This window comes from Oculina patagonica, chromosome 7, assembly GCF_052425735.1.
Source record: "Oculina patagonica isolate OP01 chromosome 7, crgOcupat, whole genome shotgun sequence".
In the NCBI taxonomy this organism is placed as follows: Eukaryota; Metazoa; Cnidaria; class Anthozoa; order Scleractinia; family Oculinidae; genus Oculina; species Oculina patagonica.
Genome location: NC_135764.1, coordinates 15,067,203 through 15,085,920, shown reverse-complemented (window position 1 = coordinate 15,085,920; position 18,718 = coordinate 15,067,203). Strand labels below are relative to the sequence as shown.

The window sequence follows — 18,718 nt, the reverse complement described above, 5'->3', positions numbered from 1 at the left end:
TAAGACTAGTATCAGCATCTCTCTCCTCCGCAGAGGTCTCTTTTGTGTCTCGTACGGGCTGGGAAATAGGGAGAGGAACGAGGAGAGGTGAAAAGTAATCGCGCAGAGCCTGGAGAGAATCGAAACCAAAGCACGCGGGGCACACTGGGACCCCGCACTCCCCCTATTTTTCATTTTTCGTGTTTTCGCCATCCTCCCCCCGTGGTTTTTTTCGCCTTCCCCCACGAAAGAGGCCTCTGCGGAGGAGAGAGTATCAGCATATTATATACTACTTATTGCCCTGACGATAAAAAAAAATGTAAAGGTGCGCGTGCGTGAGGTTCTGGCCAGACCACCAACTTTGTGACTTCCCCTTTACATTTTTTTTGCCCTGACAATAAGGTGAGATATTACTTGAATAAATCTCACAAATACTACATGTACCAATATAGGAAGATCTTTCTCAAAGAAATGATTTTTCACTTTGTATCAAAGTTGTGCAATATTTAATTTCAGAACCCTCGTCTTGTCTGACAGCAAATTATCCAGTGTGATTCCCCTATACATGTACATGTAACTACATAATATGTTGGTACTGGGATGTGATAAAATCCTTTTAGGTTAGTTTTTTTTTCAGTTTTGATGATTAATTAATTAATTAATTATGATAATCATTAATTATCATTAATTATCATTGAATTATAATTATTAATTAATTATCATTGAATATTAATTTTCTTTTCAGCATTGGAAGTGAAAACAATCAAGCAAACCTTGGAATTGCTAGAGAATTTGGTAGGAATCATATACATATAATGATTGTGTAGTTAGCTGTTTATGGACGGTTGATAAGAAAAATAATGTTAATTATAATAATTTTAATTTTAAGTCCCTAGGCATTCACGGCAATGTAACAGCCTTGCATGGAATCCTGTTGAGAATAATTTGGTAAGTCAAGTAGAATTTCAGCATATGCAATAAATTTTTAGTAAATAGAACATAAATATAAAATTAATTGCATTTGGAATTCAAACAGGGTTTTCGGATCTATACATTGTTATTAATTAAAGTAGATCAGGTGGCAGGTAGCAAATTTGGAAAGCTGTCATTTTAAGTATAGAATCTTTGAAAATTGAGGATTTCGTTTCTGATCAATTAATCTGCCTAAGTTTACAAATTTGTTATTTTCTCACCGTTAGTGTTTCGCTTGCCTTCTGATAAAGGACAACAGTTTTTTTCAGAACTAATTGTTTAATAGATTTATTTGTAAAAGAAATGTTTTATCACTTCCTAGCTGGCAGCTGGACTAGACAAAGTTAGGAGTGATGTTTCTCTTCTTGTTTGGGACATAAATGTTCAACTCAGTAAGTAAACTTGCCATTCTAAATGTATGTTCAAAATTAACTTCAAGGAGCTGCAGGTACTCAGTTGGTCAGCTCGGGTCCGTTACAGCTTGACAAAGTCCATGTCATGCACATCATGCATTATCAAGCTAAGATACATGTGGCCTGCATCCTGAGTTTGAGCACATAATTTCTTGAACATTAATTTTTGTAAGAAAGTACAGTACCGCTCAGAAATAAGCGTCCATCGTATACGCACCTTATACGCACATACGCACATACGCAGACGCATATACGCACATACGCATACGCATATACGCACATACGCATACGCGCGTATGCAATGAAGCGTAAGCACATACGCAGTTCTTTGTTATTCATTGCTCTTGGTTCTCATTGTGTTGTATTGTTGGAGAAAACAAATGAAATATCTTTGCGAGAAAATTATAAAACAGCGTTGGTCGATCGTGTTTATATGGTGCGCCGTGAACATTTATCATGTTTGTTAACTTTTTTGCAAGATAAATCGCACGCGCCGGTGAGACTTGTTTGTGAATTGATTGTCTGTTGAACCGAAACGGCTTAGAAGCGAAAAATACATCTCCGGTTTTATTTGGCGTAAATGGGCAATTCAAACAGGAAAAGTGATTTCAATGAGTTGAAACGATGTTCTATTAGAGTTTTTATGTGCGCCGTGAACATTTATTATGTTTGTTAACTTTTTTCCAAGGTACATCGCACGCGCCGGTGAGACTTGTTTGTGAATTAATTGTCTGTTGAAGCGACACGGCTTAGAAGCGAAAAAAAATATCTCCGGTTCTATTTGGCGTAAATGGGCGATTCAAACGGGAAAAGTGATCTCAATGAGTAGAAACGATGTTCTAGTAGAGTTTATATGGTGCGCCGTGACCATTTATTATGTTTGTTAACTTTTTTGCAAGATACATCGCACACGCCGGTGAGACTTGTTTGTGAAGAATTATAATTGCCTATTGAAGCGACACGGCTTAGAAGCGAGAAAAAAATCACCGGTTCTATCTGGCGTAAATGGGCGATTCAAACGGGAAAAGTGATCTCAATGAGTAGAAACGATGTCCTATTACATTGTAGAGTTAATATGGTGCGCCGTGAACATTTATTAAGTTTTCTTGCAAGATAAATTTTCTTGTTCTTTCTGAACGCGCCGACGGTTTTGTTTGTGAATTGATTGTCTATTGAAGCGAAACGTGCCGGCTAGTCAACTCTCAGTGGAGCAAGGACAAGAAAAAAGCAAACAAACTTTTTACAGTTAAAAAAGTTTTATTGAACCTAAGTTTACAAATGCATTGCGAAAAAATTAAAAGGTCTTTCTTTCTTCTCGACTAATTATAAAAAAAAATGACAAACATTGCAAACAAAAAAAACTTACATGATTTAAAGTTCTGAAAGCTAAGTTTTCTACAATGTCCTCGGTATATTCACCGGTTTCCTGTTCCTTAAGTATCCGTCGATTGCTTTACGGCAATCACGGCGCAAAGTTTGTTCTTGTTCTCCAGAGGAAGGGAAAAACTTGAATACTGTGTCCATAACTTTTTCGAGTTTTAAAGCATCGAGGGGACGTTTGTTGCCAACCCCCCTTACATTTCTACCATCAAGTTCCTGAGGGGTGAAATACAAGCGGACGAGATTTACGGCAAAGTTCTTTCCCGATGTAGATTTGGCGCGTAACTGAAAGACAACCTCGTCCTCGTCATCAATTTGGTTTGGCGGCAACGGCTGAGCTGGTGGTGCAGGAGGTTCCGGATGTTCAGGTTCCATGGGCGGCGGTGGTGGTGACAATGTCTGGTGTATAAGGGAATCTGGCTGGTGCATTGACGGTGCGGGCTCGCCGGGACTGCTGTTGAAGCGCGACGGCTTTTAGTAGCGAAAAAAAATCTCTGGTTCTATTTGGCATAGATCGCCAATCTACATGGTGAAGTATTTCCAATAAGTAGGAACGTAGCTTGTTTTAGAGTAATTGTGATACGCAGTGAATATTATTTATAACCTATTCTTGCAAGATAAACTTTTGGTCTTTCGGAACGTGCCGCGAGTCACGTCACGGCTTAGTAGCGAAAACAAAATCATATCTTTGGTTCTATTTGGAAAAAAATCAGCGAATGAGATGTCGGAATTATTTCAATGAGTCAAAACGATGCTCAAATAAAGTTTATATGCTGCCGCAAAGATTTATTAGCTTTTCTGCAAGATAAACGATCTTTCCGCACGCGCGGGTAAGGCCGGTAAGTTAAGTAACGTAAAAGTTATTTCTCCATTTCTATTTTGCATAAGTCGGCGAAATCTAAAAGTAGAAATAGCAAGCCATCGAAAGAACAATAAACTATGGACAAAAGAAAAGACAATAAGCTTGCTCATACATACTGATGAGCATACGCGTATACAGAGTATACGCACATACGCACATACGCAGACGCATATACGCACATACGCAGACGCACATACGCGTATGCGCAAAAGCATACGCGTTTTTCGCGTATGTTTAGGGACGCTTATTTCTGAGCGGTACTGTAGAAAACTTGGTTTTCATGTACTGTTGATCAAGTCACGGTATTTTGATAGCACAGCCATTTATCCACTTAGCCACATAGGAAATGTTGGATAAATCACTATATTCCCTGTATTTTTTAAATTAATTATGACTCCAATTATGACTCTTGTGGATCATTTAAGATCACTTGGTTTTTTTTTGCAAACCAAGAAGAAATTTCACTGTTAAATCGCACATCTCTTCCTTAAAGTCACTAATAAGACCTCAAGAGATGGTTGACATGTTTTTACTGAAGGAGTTCAGACACTCTTTGAAGAAAAGAACTTGTAAAACAAACACTTTTTTCACGCTGTTGTGTGCGATCCATCATGCCATTCGGCGCACGCATGCTAAGATTAAGTGGTCGTCGCGCAAGCTAAGTGCGCAATAATCGCGTAAACATTGTGCGTGCTCAACAAAGATTTGACGCAATTCTTGCAGAGCCCTTTCTTCTGTGGAAAAGAAAAGGCTCTGCTCGCAGGGTGAATACATGGTTGTTTGGAGATATGAAATCTATCTTCTTGTGTTCAAAACGATATCTCACTTGTTCGCTGTGCTCACTCGTGAGATATCGATTTGAACACTCGAAGATAAATTTCATGTCTAGAGTTTGGCCGTCGGAGTTTGGCCATCGGAGTTTTTCGTTTTTAGGAGCCTCCGTTTTTAACAGTTTACCGTCGGACATGAGAAATCTGAACTTTAGACTTCTATTTAAACAAAAAGTTAAAGACCATTTTTATTTGTAATTTTTTTTCATAAGCTTTTATATGTTTTTGACCATTGTAGTTTTAACATTTTTAAACTTAGTATTTTTACCTTTTTAAATTCTTTCAGGACCCCTAAGATAACAGTACTCTCAAGTACTGATGGGTTAATCCTGTTAAAAATATTCGTTTATTATTATTATTATTATTATTATTATTATTATTATTATTATTATTATTATTATTATTATTATTATTATTATTATTATTATTACACGGCAAAGAAATTAAACAGTAAAAATAACTTAGTAAATTACAATTATTACACAAAATGATGCAAAAAAAAAATTAAATTAAATTAAACGACACTTATGACATGTTTTGATCGTTCCAACGATCATCTTCAGTTGTGGGATCGTTTACAGTTGAAGTTGAATTTTTTACAAGCAATGGCGTAACATATTATTATTATTATTATTATTATTATTATTATTATTATTATTATTATTATTATTATGTCTCCACGCAACCATGTATTATCCTCTATATCTTATGTTTGGATTGTATTGTTACCAGGTGTGAGAGACAGTAATCAGGAAAAGAGGTTGGTACACAACTTAACAACTTGTGTGATTCAGTACCAGCACTTATCAGGCTTAGGATTTTGCTGGTACAGATTTCAGTGACTTTGGTACAAATTTCCAATCATGTATGGTAAATAGAATCAGTTGAAACCCAAAATTAGCCAAGTATTGGTCATGTCAGCTGATCAAGATGTGTATTTAGCCAATGTGATTGCTGGTGTGACAGAATTCCAGTAGTTTCCCAGTTACCATTTCTCTGTTTAGAAAAAACTAGGCAGGCTTAACTTATCTATTGTGAACTAAACACGTGGAAAGTGAAAAAGTAAAGTGAGAAGTGGAAACATATTAATAGTAAAGCAGAAAGCATGTGTAACAAGCTAAAATCATGCCATTTCTAAAGGCCTTGCCATTGTTGCAGACTTTTTTATAGTGTCCAGTGATGTCTCATGGAATATTCTTTAGTTTATTAAATGATTTGGCCTAAGAGAGTGCACTTTGATACCTCATGTTTAATGTTTTAATCTTGAATAGTTACAAGGTTCTTTCACATACGTTTTGTAGACATTCTGGAGTAACTGGTGGTAAACAATCTCCTATCACAGTAGGAACAGGCTTTCAGGATCCTTCATCAATAGGAAACAGACCTCTTGCAGAACTATGTAAGCTACCTTCACATTTGCTTTAATAAAACACCTTGTAAGGAAGCACACACTTAAAGCCCTACTTTTATAACTCATTAGTAGAAACTCAGCTGTGTTCTATTGGAAATCCGCGAATCTGATTGGTTCTCCCACTGTTTTCTATTCGCCGATAGAAAACAGTCGCGTGCGCGTAGCTCTTTAAGCGGTAAATTTTCTTGATTTTTGTCTTCAAAGTGCACAAAATTGTAGGTTTTGGACTGCAATCCTTTAGAGTTTCTACTAAAACAATTAGACTACTCGCCCTCGTTTTCTATGAGCGATAGTCAACTCGGCTGCGCCTCGCTGACTATTCGCTCATAGAAAACTCGGGCTCGTAGTCTAATTGTTAAATAGAAACACAGAACAGTCGTAACAAAAGTTAACTAAGAGAAGCATGCAACTGTCCTGAGCGAACAAAATTTGAGACCTGCTTGTCTGAAGGGCAAGCTGAAATTCAAATTTTTTTAAAGCCTTGTTTTCTTTGCAGCAACTTCAGATCCAACTTTATCCTTGGCATGGTCTCCTTATGATCCTAACGTATTAATTGCTGGACAGGCACAAAAGTTTCTGAGAGTGTTTGACATAAGAGGTGGGTATAGTACAATAAACTCATTAACGAGGAGTTGACATCACTAGATATGTACTTAATAGAAACCCATGTAAAGGGCCAAAAAACTAAAATTAGCTAATCAGAATTCTCTGTTGCCAGTCCCATATTTGCAAAGTATTGAATCAGTTATTATTGTTGTGCTTGGTTTGGAAGAACACCGGTCCTTGGTCTCTTTTGTATGGACCCTGCAGTGTGTAAGATTTCTAATGTGAAGGGGTTTGGGTCTGACAAATGTAATAATAATAATAATAATAATAATAATAATAATAATAATAATAATAATAATAATAATGGTTTTATTGGTAATATTTCTACAGTGTAGCTCTACATTTACCAAACTAACCCTAACCCTAACAAATGAAATTATATTTACAATTAAAACTGTATAATCGTTATATTACTCTATACTATACTGTACATACTATATACGTTATAAAACCTAGAGGAGATCAATTTCAATTGTGGCTTTAGCTTTCTTCAATAGGAAGTGCTTAACTTCCCTGCAAAAAACATCGTGGTCCGCAGTGTTTCTAAGGTCCGTGGGAAGCTTGTTAAATAGGGTGGCGGCATGATCTTGAAAGGTGTTAGATATTAGTGGGATTTCTACTTGAATACCACTGTTTGATCGTAAGTTTCTGGACGGATTGTGAACAGTTAAATGTAAATATTCCGGCCAAAAGGGACTATACAAAGCTTTGTGTGCTAGTTTAAGCAAGTTCAGTTGTCTGTGTTCTTGTATTGGCAACCAATTGAGAGATAGGACGTAGTCTAGAGAAGCATATCTCCCCACTACAAAACTTGCAGCCGCCTTTTGCACACGCTGAAGATGATTTACAAGGTAGTCCGAAAGGGTGTGGTAGATTACATCGTTGTAATGAAGTTTAGACAACACAAGTGCTTGCACAATGGTCCTGCGTAGGTTGAAGGGAAGCATGTGTTTAAGCTTTCTGAGCATTGCTGAGGTAGCGTAGCAGGATGATGCAATTGCTTTCACATTGTCCTCCCACTTCAAGTGCTGATGTATTTTTAAGTGGTTGAGAATAAGTTACTGTTTAAAACCAAATGATTTATTAAAGTGTTAATTTTTTCCCTTTAGACACCACACGTCCCCACATTGCAGCAGTAACAAAAGCAGTTTATGGAGTGTGTGTAGACCCTCATGTTGAACATAGAATTGCCTCATTCTCTGAGGTAAGCAATGTAGAACAGTCAAAGTACTTGTGTGATTTTCTATACAAATTTGCAAGTGCTCTGGTTGGTCAAATCACTGGTTTGCATGTGCCGTGCAACACAATAAAGACAACACACATTTTTATTTCATAAACAAAGTAGAAAATGGTTGCTTTGTGTTTGCAATGGCTTGTACAAACAGGTGAGCGAGTTTGAGAAAATTCAAATTAATGTAAACAATTGCCTGTGGCAGCTCAGGTGTAAATTCTCCCAAACTCCGTCATGTGTTTTTATTGGACTATCAGAACTGTGCTCTAGCAGAGCCCAGGTGCCACAGGCGACCTACTTTTGTTTTTGGGCGACTTGTATAACTTTGCTATCATAAAAGCTTTTAAGATCTGGGCATCTAAGATTTCTTACATAAACATCCCTGGGTGCCCTGCAATATATTATTCTAAGAGCACAGCTTTGCCAATGTAAATACATGGGATTGCACCATCTTCTAATTAAATTTGGTTTTAATGATTTCTTTTCCATAGGGTCCTCCTGGTGTTATGTGTATCTGGGATGACCGAAATTTTGAAAAACCAGTATCCTTTTTTGATTTTCTGCTAAATAAGTAAATAAATGTGATGGGGGTAATGTCAAACCATGTTTCTAAGAAAAACATCTACCTACTCAGTGAGTATAGTAATATGTCCAAATACAAGAACCAAGGCAGAGTGTTTGCCTATCCCCCCCTCCCCCCTTCTGGGGTACTCTATATTTTTGGGGGGTGGGGCGGGTGTGCCACGGGGACTCTTATACCCTTACCCTAAACCAGACCATGTTCAGCTGATTTTGCAAACCTATAGTAGACTAGTAGACTTGCTTTTTGTAGAACTGTATCACTGTTAGCATTAATTTTTTTATGGAAAACCATCTGACATCAGCATTGCCATGCGCAATGATTTTACTGTTATCTCTTCTCTTCTGTGTTTTTCCGGCAAATGATTTCCTACTTTAGACTTAAACCCTCTGATTTCTATACCCAATTCCAGGCTAAACTGCTTGAAAACCACACCCTTCATAGTGCACACACCCATATTTCTTAAATGAGAGTACCCCCTCCCCCCCAGGGTGTTTGCATACTTGCCTTACTAAACAGGATCATGACTAAGAGTTTGACTCAATAAATCTGAACTTTGTACAACCTGTGAGTTATTGGTCCTTTAGTTTCATGGATCTCTTGTCCACTTGAGCTACAGGAATCAATTGAGTTACATGTTGCGTCCCTGGGAGGACCTCTTTAATTTTTTTGTTATCCCAGGTTTAGTCACAAAATGCCCAAACAATTTGTAGGATCAGACTTGTAATTCCAGTATTTGAAGTCCTTAACAGTGTCTAGTTAATGGGCATGACTCAATCGTGTCCTGTGACGGCCATTGCCTGGAGCCCAACACGATCTGGCTTACTAGCAACACTTGGTAAAGAAAGTCCTGTAGTACAGCTTTACGACATTCAACATGCTTCAGTAGGTAAGAACATAGACTAGTGTATGTGCAGGCATTTAGTTGCAGATCTCTGCTGACACAAAACTGGTTTTTGGTTCTAAAATCCTTCAAATTTGTTGAACAATTTTAATTCCAAGGCTGATTGATCAGGATATGTTTTCTCACAACATTGTGAAGCAGCAGACAGTACTGCAAGTAAACTTCTTGCCTGTTTCAAGAAGGAATTCTGTACCAAATTTAACATAAAAAAAACAGTATTATGTTAGTTTTCAAGTACAATTTTACCTGAAATTAGCAAGTTATCAAATTCTTATAAACAATTGATGGATCCCACTTTAGCCTGTCAGTATTGTGTTATCCCACCATCAGCCAATAGCTGCTATTTAATTTCACCTACATTTGTAAGTAAAGTTATAGCGTACTTAGTGCAACTTTTGTAACGTAAGTTTTTCTTTTCTTTTTAGCATTGTAAGTAGTTTTCTATTCGTAAGCTTTGTAAGTAGTTTTTTTTTGTTTTTTTTTTTTGTAAGCCTTGTAAGTATTTTTTTTTGGTTTGTAAGCAATGAATTAAAAAAAAAAAATTTCACCTACAAATCCTGCAGTTAATTTGTGTTGATTCCTCTGAGTATTTTATTTTAAGAGAAAATTCTTGTTTCAATTAGTGAATGATGTTCCCTTGCAACAGCGACCGGTCTAACCTCCTGTAAGTGGACACCCTTGAAATCTTGAAAAGAGTCCACTTAGGAGAGTTGTCGGCTTATGTGAGGTTCAATCAAATCAATAAAACTTATTAACCCTTGGAGGTGACGAGGACTGACTAGCGAACATAAGCTAATATGCCAAAAAAAGGTGTGTTTTTATTTGTCTGGGATGAAACTAAGTGTCTGCTTACAGAAGATGTCCACCTCTGTGAGGAATCTGATAGCAGAGGTTTGATGTAATAAATTATTAAACACGAGTGATAGTGTTTCATCAGGATATCCAAACACCAAGAAGAGAGCTGAAAAAGTGATGTGCAGCGTAGTATTTCTGACGAATTTGAGGTGTTTAGATAGCTGATGAAACAATGTCCCAAGTGTTTGTTATATCTTCTCAATCAGTACAAAAACTACAGAGTACAGAGATATAAAATCGTAAAAATCTATGCTAGTTAAGACTGGGTATCCAAACCTCCTTCACAGTTATGATTTTTTTGTTTTATTTTGATGAATTATTAATGAGTTTGAGAAGCAAAATGAAAGAACTGTGAAGATCTGACCAACTATAGGGGATGTTAACTTGACAATCAGTTTGTAAGAACAGAAGAACATTCAACCAATATTCTTAAAATTAAATTTTTAGGACTACTGTTTTACATATTATGATGGTTTCTTTCCTATTGTTCTTTGTAGCTTCTCCAGCTTATGGTGTTGGATATGAGACAGAACCTTCATTCATAGAAAGGAGTGTGAAACGTAAGATCCAGTTGCTTGACATTACTACTAAGTCTTCAGGAATGAGTTTGTTATACAACTCTCTTGTACTCTGAATATTTCATACAGCAGGCACAAAAACCCTTGAATGAAAATACACCTATTTGCAATAACGTTGTCATAGGAAAAAGAAAAAAGAAAAAAGGTAAATAGGAATTAATTAGCGTAGTTTCATAACTGGTAGCATTTTCAGAAAACTCACGAGTTTTTAACTGCACACTTTGAGTCCACTTTTTTATGCTGTAACAAGATAAATTGATTTATTCGTATTTTGAGGCATTTTGAGGCCATTTGTACGAATAAAGTTCATGCATGCGCTTAATTAATTCCTATTTGACTTTTTCCTATTTGACTTTTTCACATTTTTCTATGACAACCTTATTGCAATTAGGTGTATACACAATACCTTAACATGTCAACAGACATTCATGACTGAGGCAAAGATAGTGGACATGTTTTACATGATGTTGAGTCACTAACTAACTAGCTAACCTACTAACTAACGAACTAACTAACTAACTAACTAATCGACTAACTGACTGACTAACTAACTAAGTAACTGACTGACTAACTAACTAAGAAACTGACTAACTTACTAACTAACTATTGTATTGTGATTGGTTTTCTGTCAGGGGAATGTATAAAGCTCACTTAAAAAGAGTCAGTTCTCAAAGTACAAAACATTTTCTGAAAAAAATTGGGCTATTTGCCTCAAACAAAATTGCATTAGAAACTATGAAAAGGCTATATTTCGTATTAAGGCTGATGATCATGACATTTTGGGGAAGTAGGTATGCTAAGTGAAGAAATGTATCAACAAGAAATACCCACAATTTTTTATTGACTATTTTAAATTTAATAAAGATGTTTTAAGTAGAACTACCAGGCAAAGTAATTCACGCTGGGCCAGCAGAGCACTCGAAGCTGCACCCACGGAATAACTTTTTGCTGTTTTATCCAATAGAGCTCAAACTAATTTGCACAATGATAGAACTTTTTATTCCAAACAATCGTATGATTTTTGTTTTTTGAATTTAACGGTTTTTGGCGGGAAAATGACGTCACAGTGCCTAAGTGAGATTTTCATTTCCCTGTTATGGCACAAAAAGTACATGATTCTGAAAGAACTCATTGAGATAAAGTGAAATGCGAAAAAAATTATTGATAAAGCTCAATCCGCCTTGAAGATATAAGGTTTGGAAATTTGAATTTTCCGCCATTTTGTTACTATTTTTAGAACATTTACAAAATTCAGATCTTTATATCTTCAAGACGGATTGAGCTTTTTCAATAATTTTTTCGCATTTCACTTTATCTCAATGAGTTCTTTCAGAATCATGTACTTTTTGTGCCATAACAGGGAAATGAAAATTGGACTTAGGCACTGTGACGTCATTTTCCCGCCAAAAACCGTTAAATTCAAAAAACAAAAATCAAACGATTGTTTGGGATAAAAAGCTCTATCATTGTGCAAAGTTTGAGCTCTATCGGATAAAACAGCAAAAAGTTATTCCGAGCGTGCAACTTCGAGCGCTCTGCTGGCCTGGCGTGATTATCTTAGACTGCCTTCTGTAAAATTAGAATCTACGAAGAAAGCATTTTATTGCCATGGTTGTAAAGTTTTTAATGAAAACCTGTAGTTGTAAATTTTTAAATTAAATGAACTTGTAATTTTTAATTAAGGTTTTTTTTTTCAATTAGTTTTAATGTCGTTTTAAATATTATCCTTATTGTAATGTAGTAATGTAGTTTTCATTCTTATAGGGCCTCTATTGAAAGCAGTAATTTTGTAATTTATAATTACTGAAAGAGCAACCCTGTTTAAATAAAGGCACTCTTCTCTTCTCTTCTAAGTCTGGAATAAAGCTAGTTAATTTCTGTTTATGGCCATTGTGGAGGGTTAGAAATGGCTGAGACAGTTCTCACATAAATGGCTCACTAACTATCCTTTCGGAGAACAATGGAGCAAACAACAGGAACAATGCCCATAGCCTCCAAAACAGTTTTTATCCAGCAACTGCTACACTAGAGGACCAGTAGAATCGCAAGCTTAGGAGAGCTGCTATTTAATTCCCATGCAGTGTCCTGCTGCCTTGATAAGTACATCTTGTACTGCAAAAACCAAACTGGTATCTAGGGTTATAGGTTTTTACATAATGGCAGGCAATGTATTACACATTCTAGGTACTCATTAAAATTCATTTCACTTTTGATATGAATAATTTTATTTATCACCGGTACTTGCTCTGCAATGTGTTCCTTATATTTTTACTTTATTTTGACAGCATCACAGAGAGCTGTATCTTCATTCTCATGGCATCCTACTCAAGAAAATCACATGCTTACAATATCTCCATCAGGTAGATAGAACTATTGTACAAATACCTTAATGCGTGAATTAGCACCCAGCTTCAATTAAGCGCCCCACCTCGAATTAGCACCCCTCCTGAGACTAAAAATATTGCATAAGCACCCCCTTCGAATTAGGGCCTCCCTCCCAGTCCCCCCAAAAGAACAAGTTACGGAGCGAATGATATACGAGAGGTTACGGTACTTATAATAAATATGACTCTTGTTATTGGAGCCCTTGAAAGTTCCTGGAATTTTTCTGCCTCTAGTCTTTAGAACGTCAATAACATTTTTGGGCTCAAGTTTCACAAAAAATAATTTGCTATTACAGTTTTTTTATTATTATGTTAAAAAAATGAAAGTATTTGGAATGCAGTCTGGATTAGTTTAAGCAGATTGCCTCTGGAGTTGTATCTTTATTCCAGGGGGTTACTCCCATGTGTGGGCTATATAGGTATGTGCCGCAGGATAGGGTATGGTTTCTGAGGTTCTCAGTTAAATAGGGTATCATTTTTGCTCCTTTCGGCAATGTGTTCCCGGTGTGATCCTTAGATAGGGTACCTAAAAAATTCTATCAGCTAAAATAAACGCCCAGCTAAACGAAAAAAAGGTATTTTAAAACTGAACTTTCTGTTCAAGTATAAGTAAAGCGATTTTATAAAGATTTGTATTTTGCCGTGCGCGGTTAGCCGTTATTTGGGTCTTCACAGAACGCTTCTCCTGCCCTTGAATAGGGTGTCATTTTTTGGTTTTGGGCCTTAAAGAGGGTATCAATTTTTGCTTTTATTATCCTTAAATAGGGTCAGGGTTTAAGAACCTTCGTGGCACACCCCTATCAGAATTTATAGGAGTACTCCCCCCCCCCCCCCGGGATCTACATGTATTGAATGTAATGACAATATCCAAACAGTAATTATTGTGAATTTGTCTTTCTCATCTTTGTAGGACTGGTACAAGACTTCACAATATTTGAAAGAATATCAGTTGTGAGTAGAGTTTCCTTTTTATCACAGTAAACTTGAAAAAAAAAATTATGTTGCTAATGCCCTTTATTGTCATTATTTTGACATAATTAGTTTTTTTGTAGGCTTGGTCTCCAAGCTCCCATCTTACCTGGGGTTGTGGAAAGCATTTATTGGAATGTTCACAAAAGGTCAGTGTAACTTTTTACATGTGATGGCTGCACCAGGCTTGTCATCTCGAGATCTGCAGTTTGATCCTGACAACTTTTACCTGTGCTGTGTTCTTGATAAAGACACTTTGGGTGTTTACCATTTGGCAGAAGGAGTGTTGAATGGTAAATGCAAAACTTTGTGAGATGGCGAGACTGATATCTTGTCTGCAAGCCTGAGACCTTCTTAGCCTTTCAAAAGAAATTGAGACGGCGTCAAAGAAAAATTTGAGATGATGAGACCCCTGAAATTAGGCCAAAATTTTGCAAGACACGCATTTTTTGAAGGACTATTTACCACCCCTAGAAGAGTCTGGTTGGAATGACTGTCGAATAGTGGTAATTCGTTTTCCAAAAACAGCAAACGGACTAAAAGAGATGGTGCTTACCATGTATCAGTAAGTTTCCAGTTATTGTTTTCCCTTGATGGAAGACTGGAACCAAGAGAAATGAACAAAATTAATGGTACAGAATTTTCCTGAGAGTTTGTACAAATCAGAATGAAAGGACTACTCAAAACATACAAGTGCCATGCAGCACACAGAAATTTATTTTCCTATTTATCCCTCTTTAAATATAGTCCACAGTTTTCAAATGGATAATCCAGAAAATTTCTGTTCCATTTGCTTTCCATCCAAAATTTCCAGGATTTTTGGTTACGTGGTAACCACCCTTAAATTATCACTTCCTGCAATGCGCACTGCACCCATGTCACAAGTCTGGACTTGCTACGTATAGATCTGTGATGCGGTGTTAACTTCAATATATACCACAGTGCTACATTTAAACCATTTGAAACTAACTATGTTGAAACTCATTATAATTTTGTTAACGTTACAGCCTGCAAAGACGCCTCTGGAGGAGGACATTTCCTTAAAAATGAAGAGAAGAGCATTTGCTGGATATGGAATTGATCATCAACAGGTAAACAACAATAAGTTTATTTGTCCTTGAGTTTAAAACCTCAAGGAAAACACTCAATTATTGTTATCATCCTGGACAGCCAAGACGAAACTCCAATATACTTATTAGAAAATGTTTTCCTCACACATAAATTTAGATAACAGTTATGTCCTTCTGTCAACATTGGATGCAGAAAAATATATCTTAATGGAATTTTCCTTGATTTACACTAACAGGTACAAGACATAGCAAGAATAACATCTGATCCCAAGCTTGTTAAGTTGTGGTCATGGATTTGCCGTATCTTTTTACATAAAGATATTAATAAGATAATGATTTTGTTAAGCACTTCTTTTAGGTGGCAATGCATTTAGCACTCTGGTCTTGATATCTGATTCTAATTACTGTACAAGCATAGGTTTTTGGGATTTTATTTTCCCTTTTTCCTTAGTTTTAGTTTTAGAGTGAGAAGATATAGTCATGAGATACTCAAGGTAGGGTTTCAACCCCTTTCCCAACACCTCAAACTGTGTCAAAAATACTCCGCATTGATGCCAAAGTTAGGATCGAGATCCTTGCTTTGGCAGTAGTAAAATAAAAATCTATTCTCAAAGGAAAGAGTGGAGGAAAGGAGCAATCTAATTCTGTTTACATATTTATCGATATTTAAATTAGGAATGTAATATGTTGCATATGAGGCAACCTTAATCATTATTCAGGTGTAAAGTCTTTGAGGGAGCAAGGTATGTTTATCATTTTGTTCAAGTTTGAACAAAACTTGCAGTCAAACGAATATATCTTTTTGGATTGAAAATATTTTCTGTGGGTTGTGTACTGCTTAATAAACACTACCTGGGGTAGAAATCATTGACAATAAGGAATGCCATGTAAACATGCCTGGAGCATCCGTAAAGAGCTGTTTTCAAGTCAATTTACAGGGAAGAAAAAATTCCCCAAAAAAAAAGGCAAAAAAAAAAAAAAAAAAAAAAAAAAAAAAAAAATTTTTTCCCCAAAAAAAACACAAAAAAAAATCGCGATTTTTTTTTCGAAAAAATGCGAATTTCGACGAATTTCGTTTGCATTACTATTGCACAGTACTGTACAGCAGCCAAATGGTTAGCACACTGGGCTTTAGATCGATTGGTCTGAGTTTAAACTCTAGCCAAGGTCATTGTGTTGTGTCCTTGGGCAAGACACTTCACTCCCACAGTGCCTCTCTTCACCCAGGTGTATAAATGGGTACTAGCAAACTTAATACTGAGGATTAACCCTGCAATGGGCTAGCATCCCATCCAAAGGGGAGTAGAAATACCCCAGGGGGGTACTCCGGCTTGTAAGTGACGGGGATGATCGAAGGATTTTTTTGGGTTTGAAATTTTCGATTCGGGGATTTTTTTGGGTTGGAGAATTTGGCAAGTATTTTTTTGGGTGACTTGATTAAAATAGGGGATTTTTTTGGTATTAAAAACGAACTAAAGTGCCTTGACGGGGCCTTGGCGTATTTATGGTATGATGAATAAACACACAACAGCATTCAATTTTTTATGATTTTCTTTGTGTTATATTATTGCCCCTCCTGGCAATTTAGGGGTTATTTGACAAGGGATTTTTTGGGGGGTTATTTTTGGTCCAGGGATTTTTTTGGGTAATGTTGGAAGACTAAGGGATTTTTTGGGGTCCTGAGTTTTGCCTCCATTCGATCATCCCCGTCATTTACAGGCCGGAGTACCGGTACCCCCCTGGGAGAAATACTCCCAGTCCCTTAATGCTACAGAAGCCAGGAGAAGCTCTGCTGTTTGGGACACTTTGTACAGGGCTGCAAATAACAGTCCGTCATCGGACGTTGGCCGACCAAAATTTGCTCATGTCCGACAAAATCCCAAGTGTGGTTGGACATGATGTCCGGACATTTTTTTATCGTAAATCATTTTATGGCAGCAATGAATAAAAATCTGTCTGACCACAATATTGTTTTGTCCAACAGAGATGGTGTCTTAGTAGGACATATATCCTTTCAAGTGAAAAAAGTTATTTGCAGCCCTGTTGTACTAATCAGATTCTCCATGGTTCACTGTCTATACAGTTAGAAACATGAACAAAATGTTTCATAAGAAACACATTTCTAAGCTTCTTAAAGGAAAGAAGCACAGACAAAAACTTCTTTTTTGATTCTCTGAGTGATTGCTTAATTCATTTTTATTTTTTTAGAAAAATCCAAAAGTCTTAAATATGATGGCATCAAGGCTATTATTGGTGGAGAGAGCACTGCTGGAGGTAAAACAAAATATATATTTTAAGTGCAAAAGAAGTACAAAGATGACACAGCATGAATACATAACTTTACTGTGGTGTAAAGCTCAAGTTAAGCTGGTGTAAATTTGGAATTTAATCAGCTTTATGCTAACTTTACATTTTTGAAAGCTGGCAGCATTACACTCTAGTTTAAAGGCAGGGTAATGGGACTTCTTTACACCAACTTTAAATCACATTTACAAATGGTAGTAAGCGTAAAGATTGGTTTAACCACCTTTAACGACATTTAATTGATGGTGTAAAGTTTGATATCCGACTTTACACCAGATTTAGCCACCTTTAATTTCACGTAAATCCCAATTTTCATGCTGTGTGACGACCCATGTTATTTGTTGTTAGACACTAATCTGACACTGATTGTATGTAAAGTTAAGGAGGCTCAATGTAGTTTTTTAGCCCTTAGGTGGTTGTTTTGAAAATGAAAATTATATCTAGGAAGCCAATCTTCAATTTTTGCCAAACTACACCACAATGATCACATGTGACCAAAGTTTGATTTTTTACTGGTTTCTTAGTAACAGTAGTTACCATAGCAACAAGTGTCATTTTCTTTTGTTTTTTAACAAGCCTGATTTTCTTGAAATCTACATTGACTCTTGGTATTCCTTTTTTTGTTATGTTAAAGTAAAGCGGATTGACTACCTGTAGACAAAATTTTACAAAAATCTGTAAGAGCATTTTAAAGTAAATCAAGCATGATTTTAGTGGCCTCAAACTTGAAAAAGTCGGGCCAATGTTTTCAAGTTTGACAGTGTTGCTTGGAAGAAAATCACTTGAAAACCATTGATTATGTTTTTTCGCACCTCAGAGAATGAATTTGCACCTTTCTTTTGTTGTTCAAAGGTTATTTTTTTTATCACTGAGTGCACCCTAATAATTCTGTCTTACCATAGTTTAATAATTCTGTCATAGTTAACACACAAAATTAAAAGACTTCTCTTGATACTGTCCCTTAAATCACTGTCTTTATGTATAATAACAGACCAAATTGGACTCTACTCAGTCCTATCACAATTATTTCTTTGACAGCTGTAGTGGCAAGAAGCAAATCTGACTCTTACCAAGAGCAGCGTCTTGTAGCCCCAGTGTATTTTAGTGATGAGAGGTGAAGAGTTTATCATTCTTAATTAACTTGCTAAGGAACTGAGCTAGTAACTTTGTAATTTATGTAAAGCATGTGTGACTATCACTTAGCCTATTTTAGCTTGACACTAATGCTAGTACACTAGCCCAGGACTAGTAAAACTTCTGTTTCAGTGCAGAGCCCCATAACCATAGAAACAGGAAAATCATGCATAGAAATAGGAAAACCATGCAAATATTTAATATTTCATGGTCATCATGGCTAGGGCAAAGTAAATAACCAGGAAGCTTTGCTTTA

At 36.3% G+C, this 18,718-nt stretch overlaps 1 protein-coding gene across 2 annotated transcripts in view; it reads left to right on the top strand.

The window, feature by feature from the left end:
- Positions 1-18,718, top strand: part of LOC144659808 (GATOR2 complex protein MIOS-B-like) — a 40,596-nt gene that overhangs the window by 9,816 nt on the left and 12,062 nt on the right. For both annotated transcript variants that reach the window (XM_078520331.1, XM_078520329.1), the window contains exons 5-22: positions 725-774; positions 869-927; positions 1,274-1,343; positions 5,169-5,196; positions 5,738-5,835; positions 6,344-6,445; positions 7,563-7,657; positions 8,176-8,226; positions 9,024-9,153; positions 10,521-10,583; positions 12,887-12,961; positions 13,896-13,936; positions 14,038-14,103; positions 14,962-15,045; positions 15,261-15,324; positions 15,744-15,767; positions 17,233-17,298; positions 18,367-18,442. In XM_078520331.1, coding sequence (XP_078376457.1) covers positions 725-774; positions 869-927; positions 1,274-1,343; positions 5,169-5,196; positions 5,738-5,835; positions 6,344-6,445; positions 7,563-7,657; positions 8,176-8,226; positions 9,024-9,153; positions 10,521-10,583; positions 12,887-12,961; positions 13,896-13,936; positions 14,038-14,103; positions 14,962-15,045; positions 15,261-15,324; positions 15,744-15,767; positions 17,233-17,298; positions 18,367-18,442 — 1,242 coding nt within the window. The remainder of the gene's footprint in view (positions 1-724; positions 775-868; positions 928-1,273; positions 1,344-5,168; positions 5,197-5,737; positions 5,836-6,343; positions 6,446-7,562; positions 7,658-8,175; positions 8,227-9,023; positions 9,154-10,520; positions 10,584-12,886; positions 12,962-13,895; positions 13,937-14,037; positions 14,104-14,961; positions 15,046-15,260; positions 15,325-15,743; positions 15,768-17,232; positions 17,299-18,366; positions 18,443-18,718) is intronic.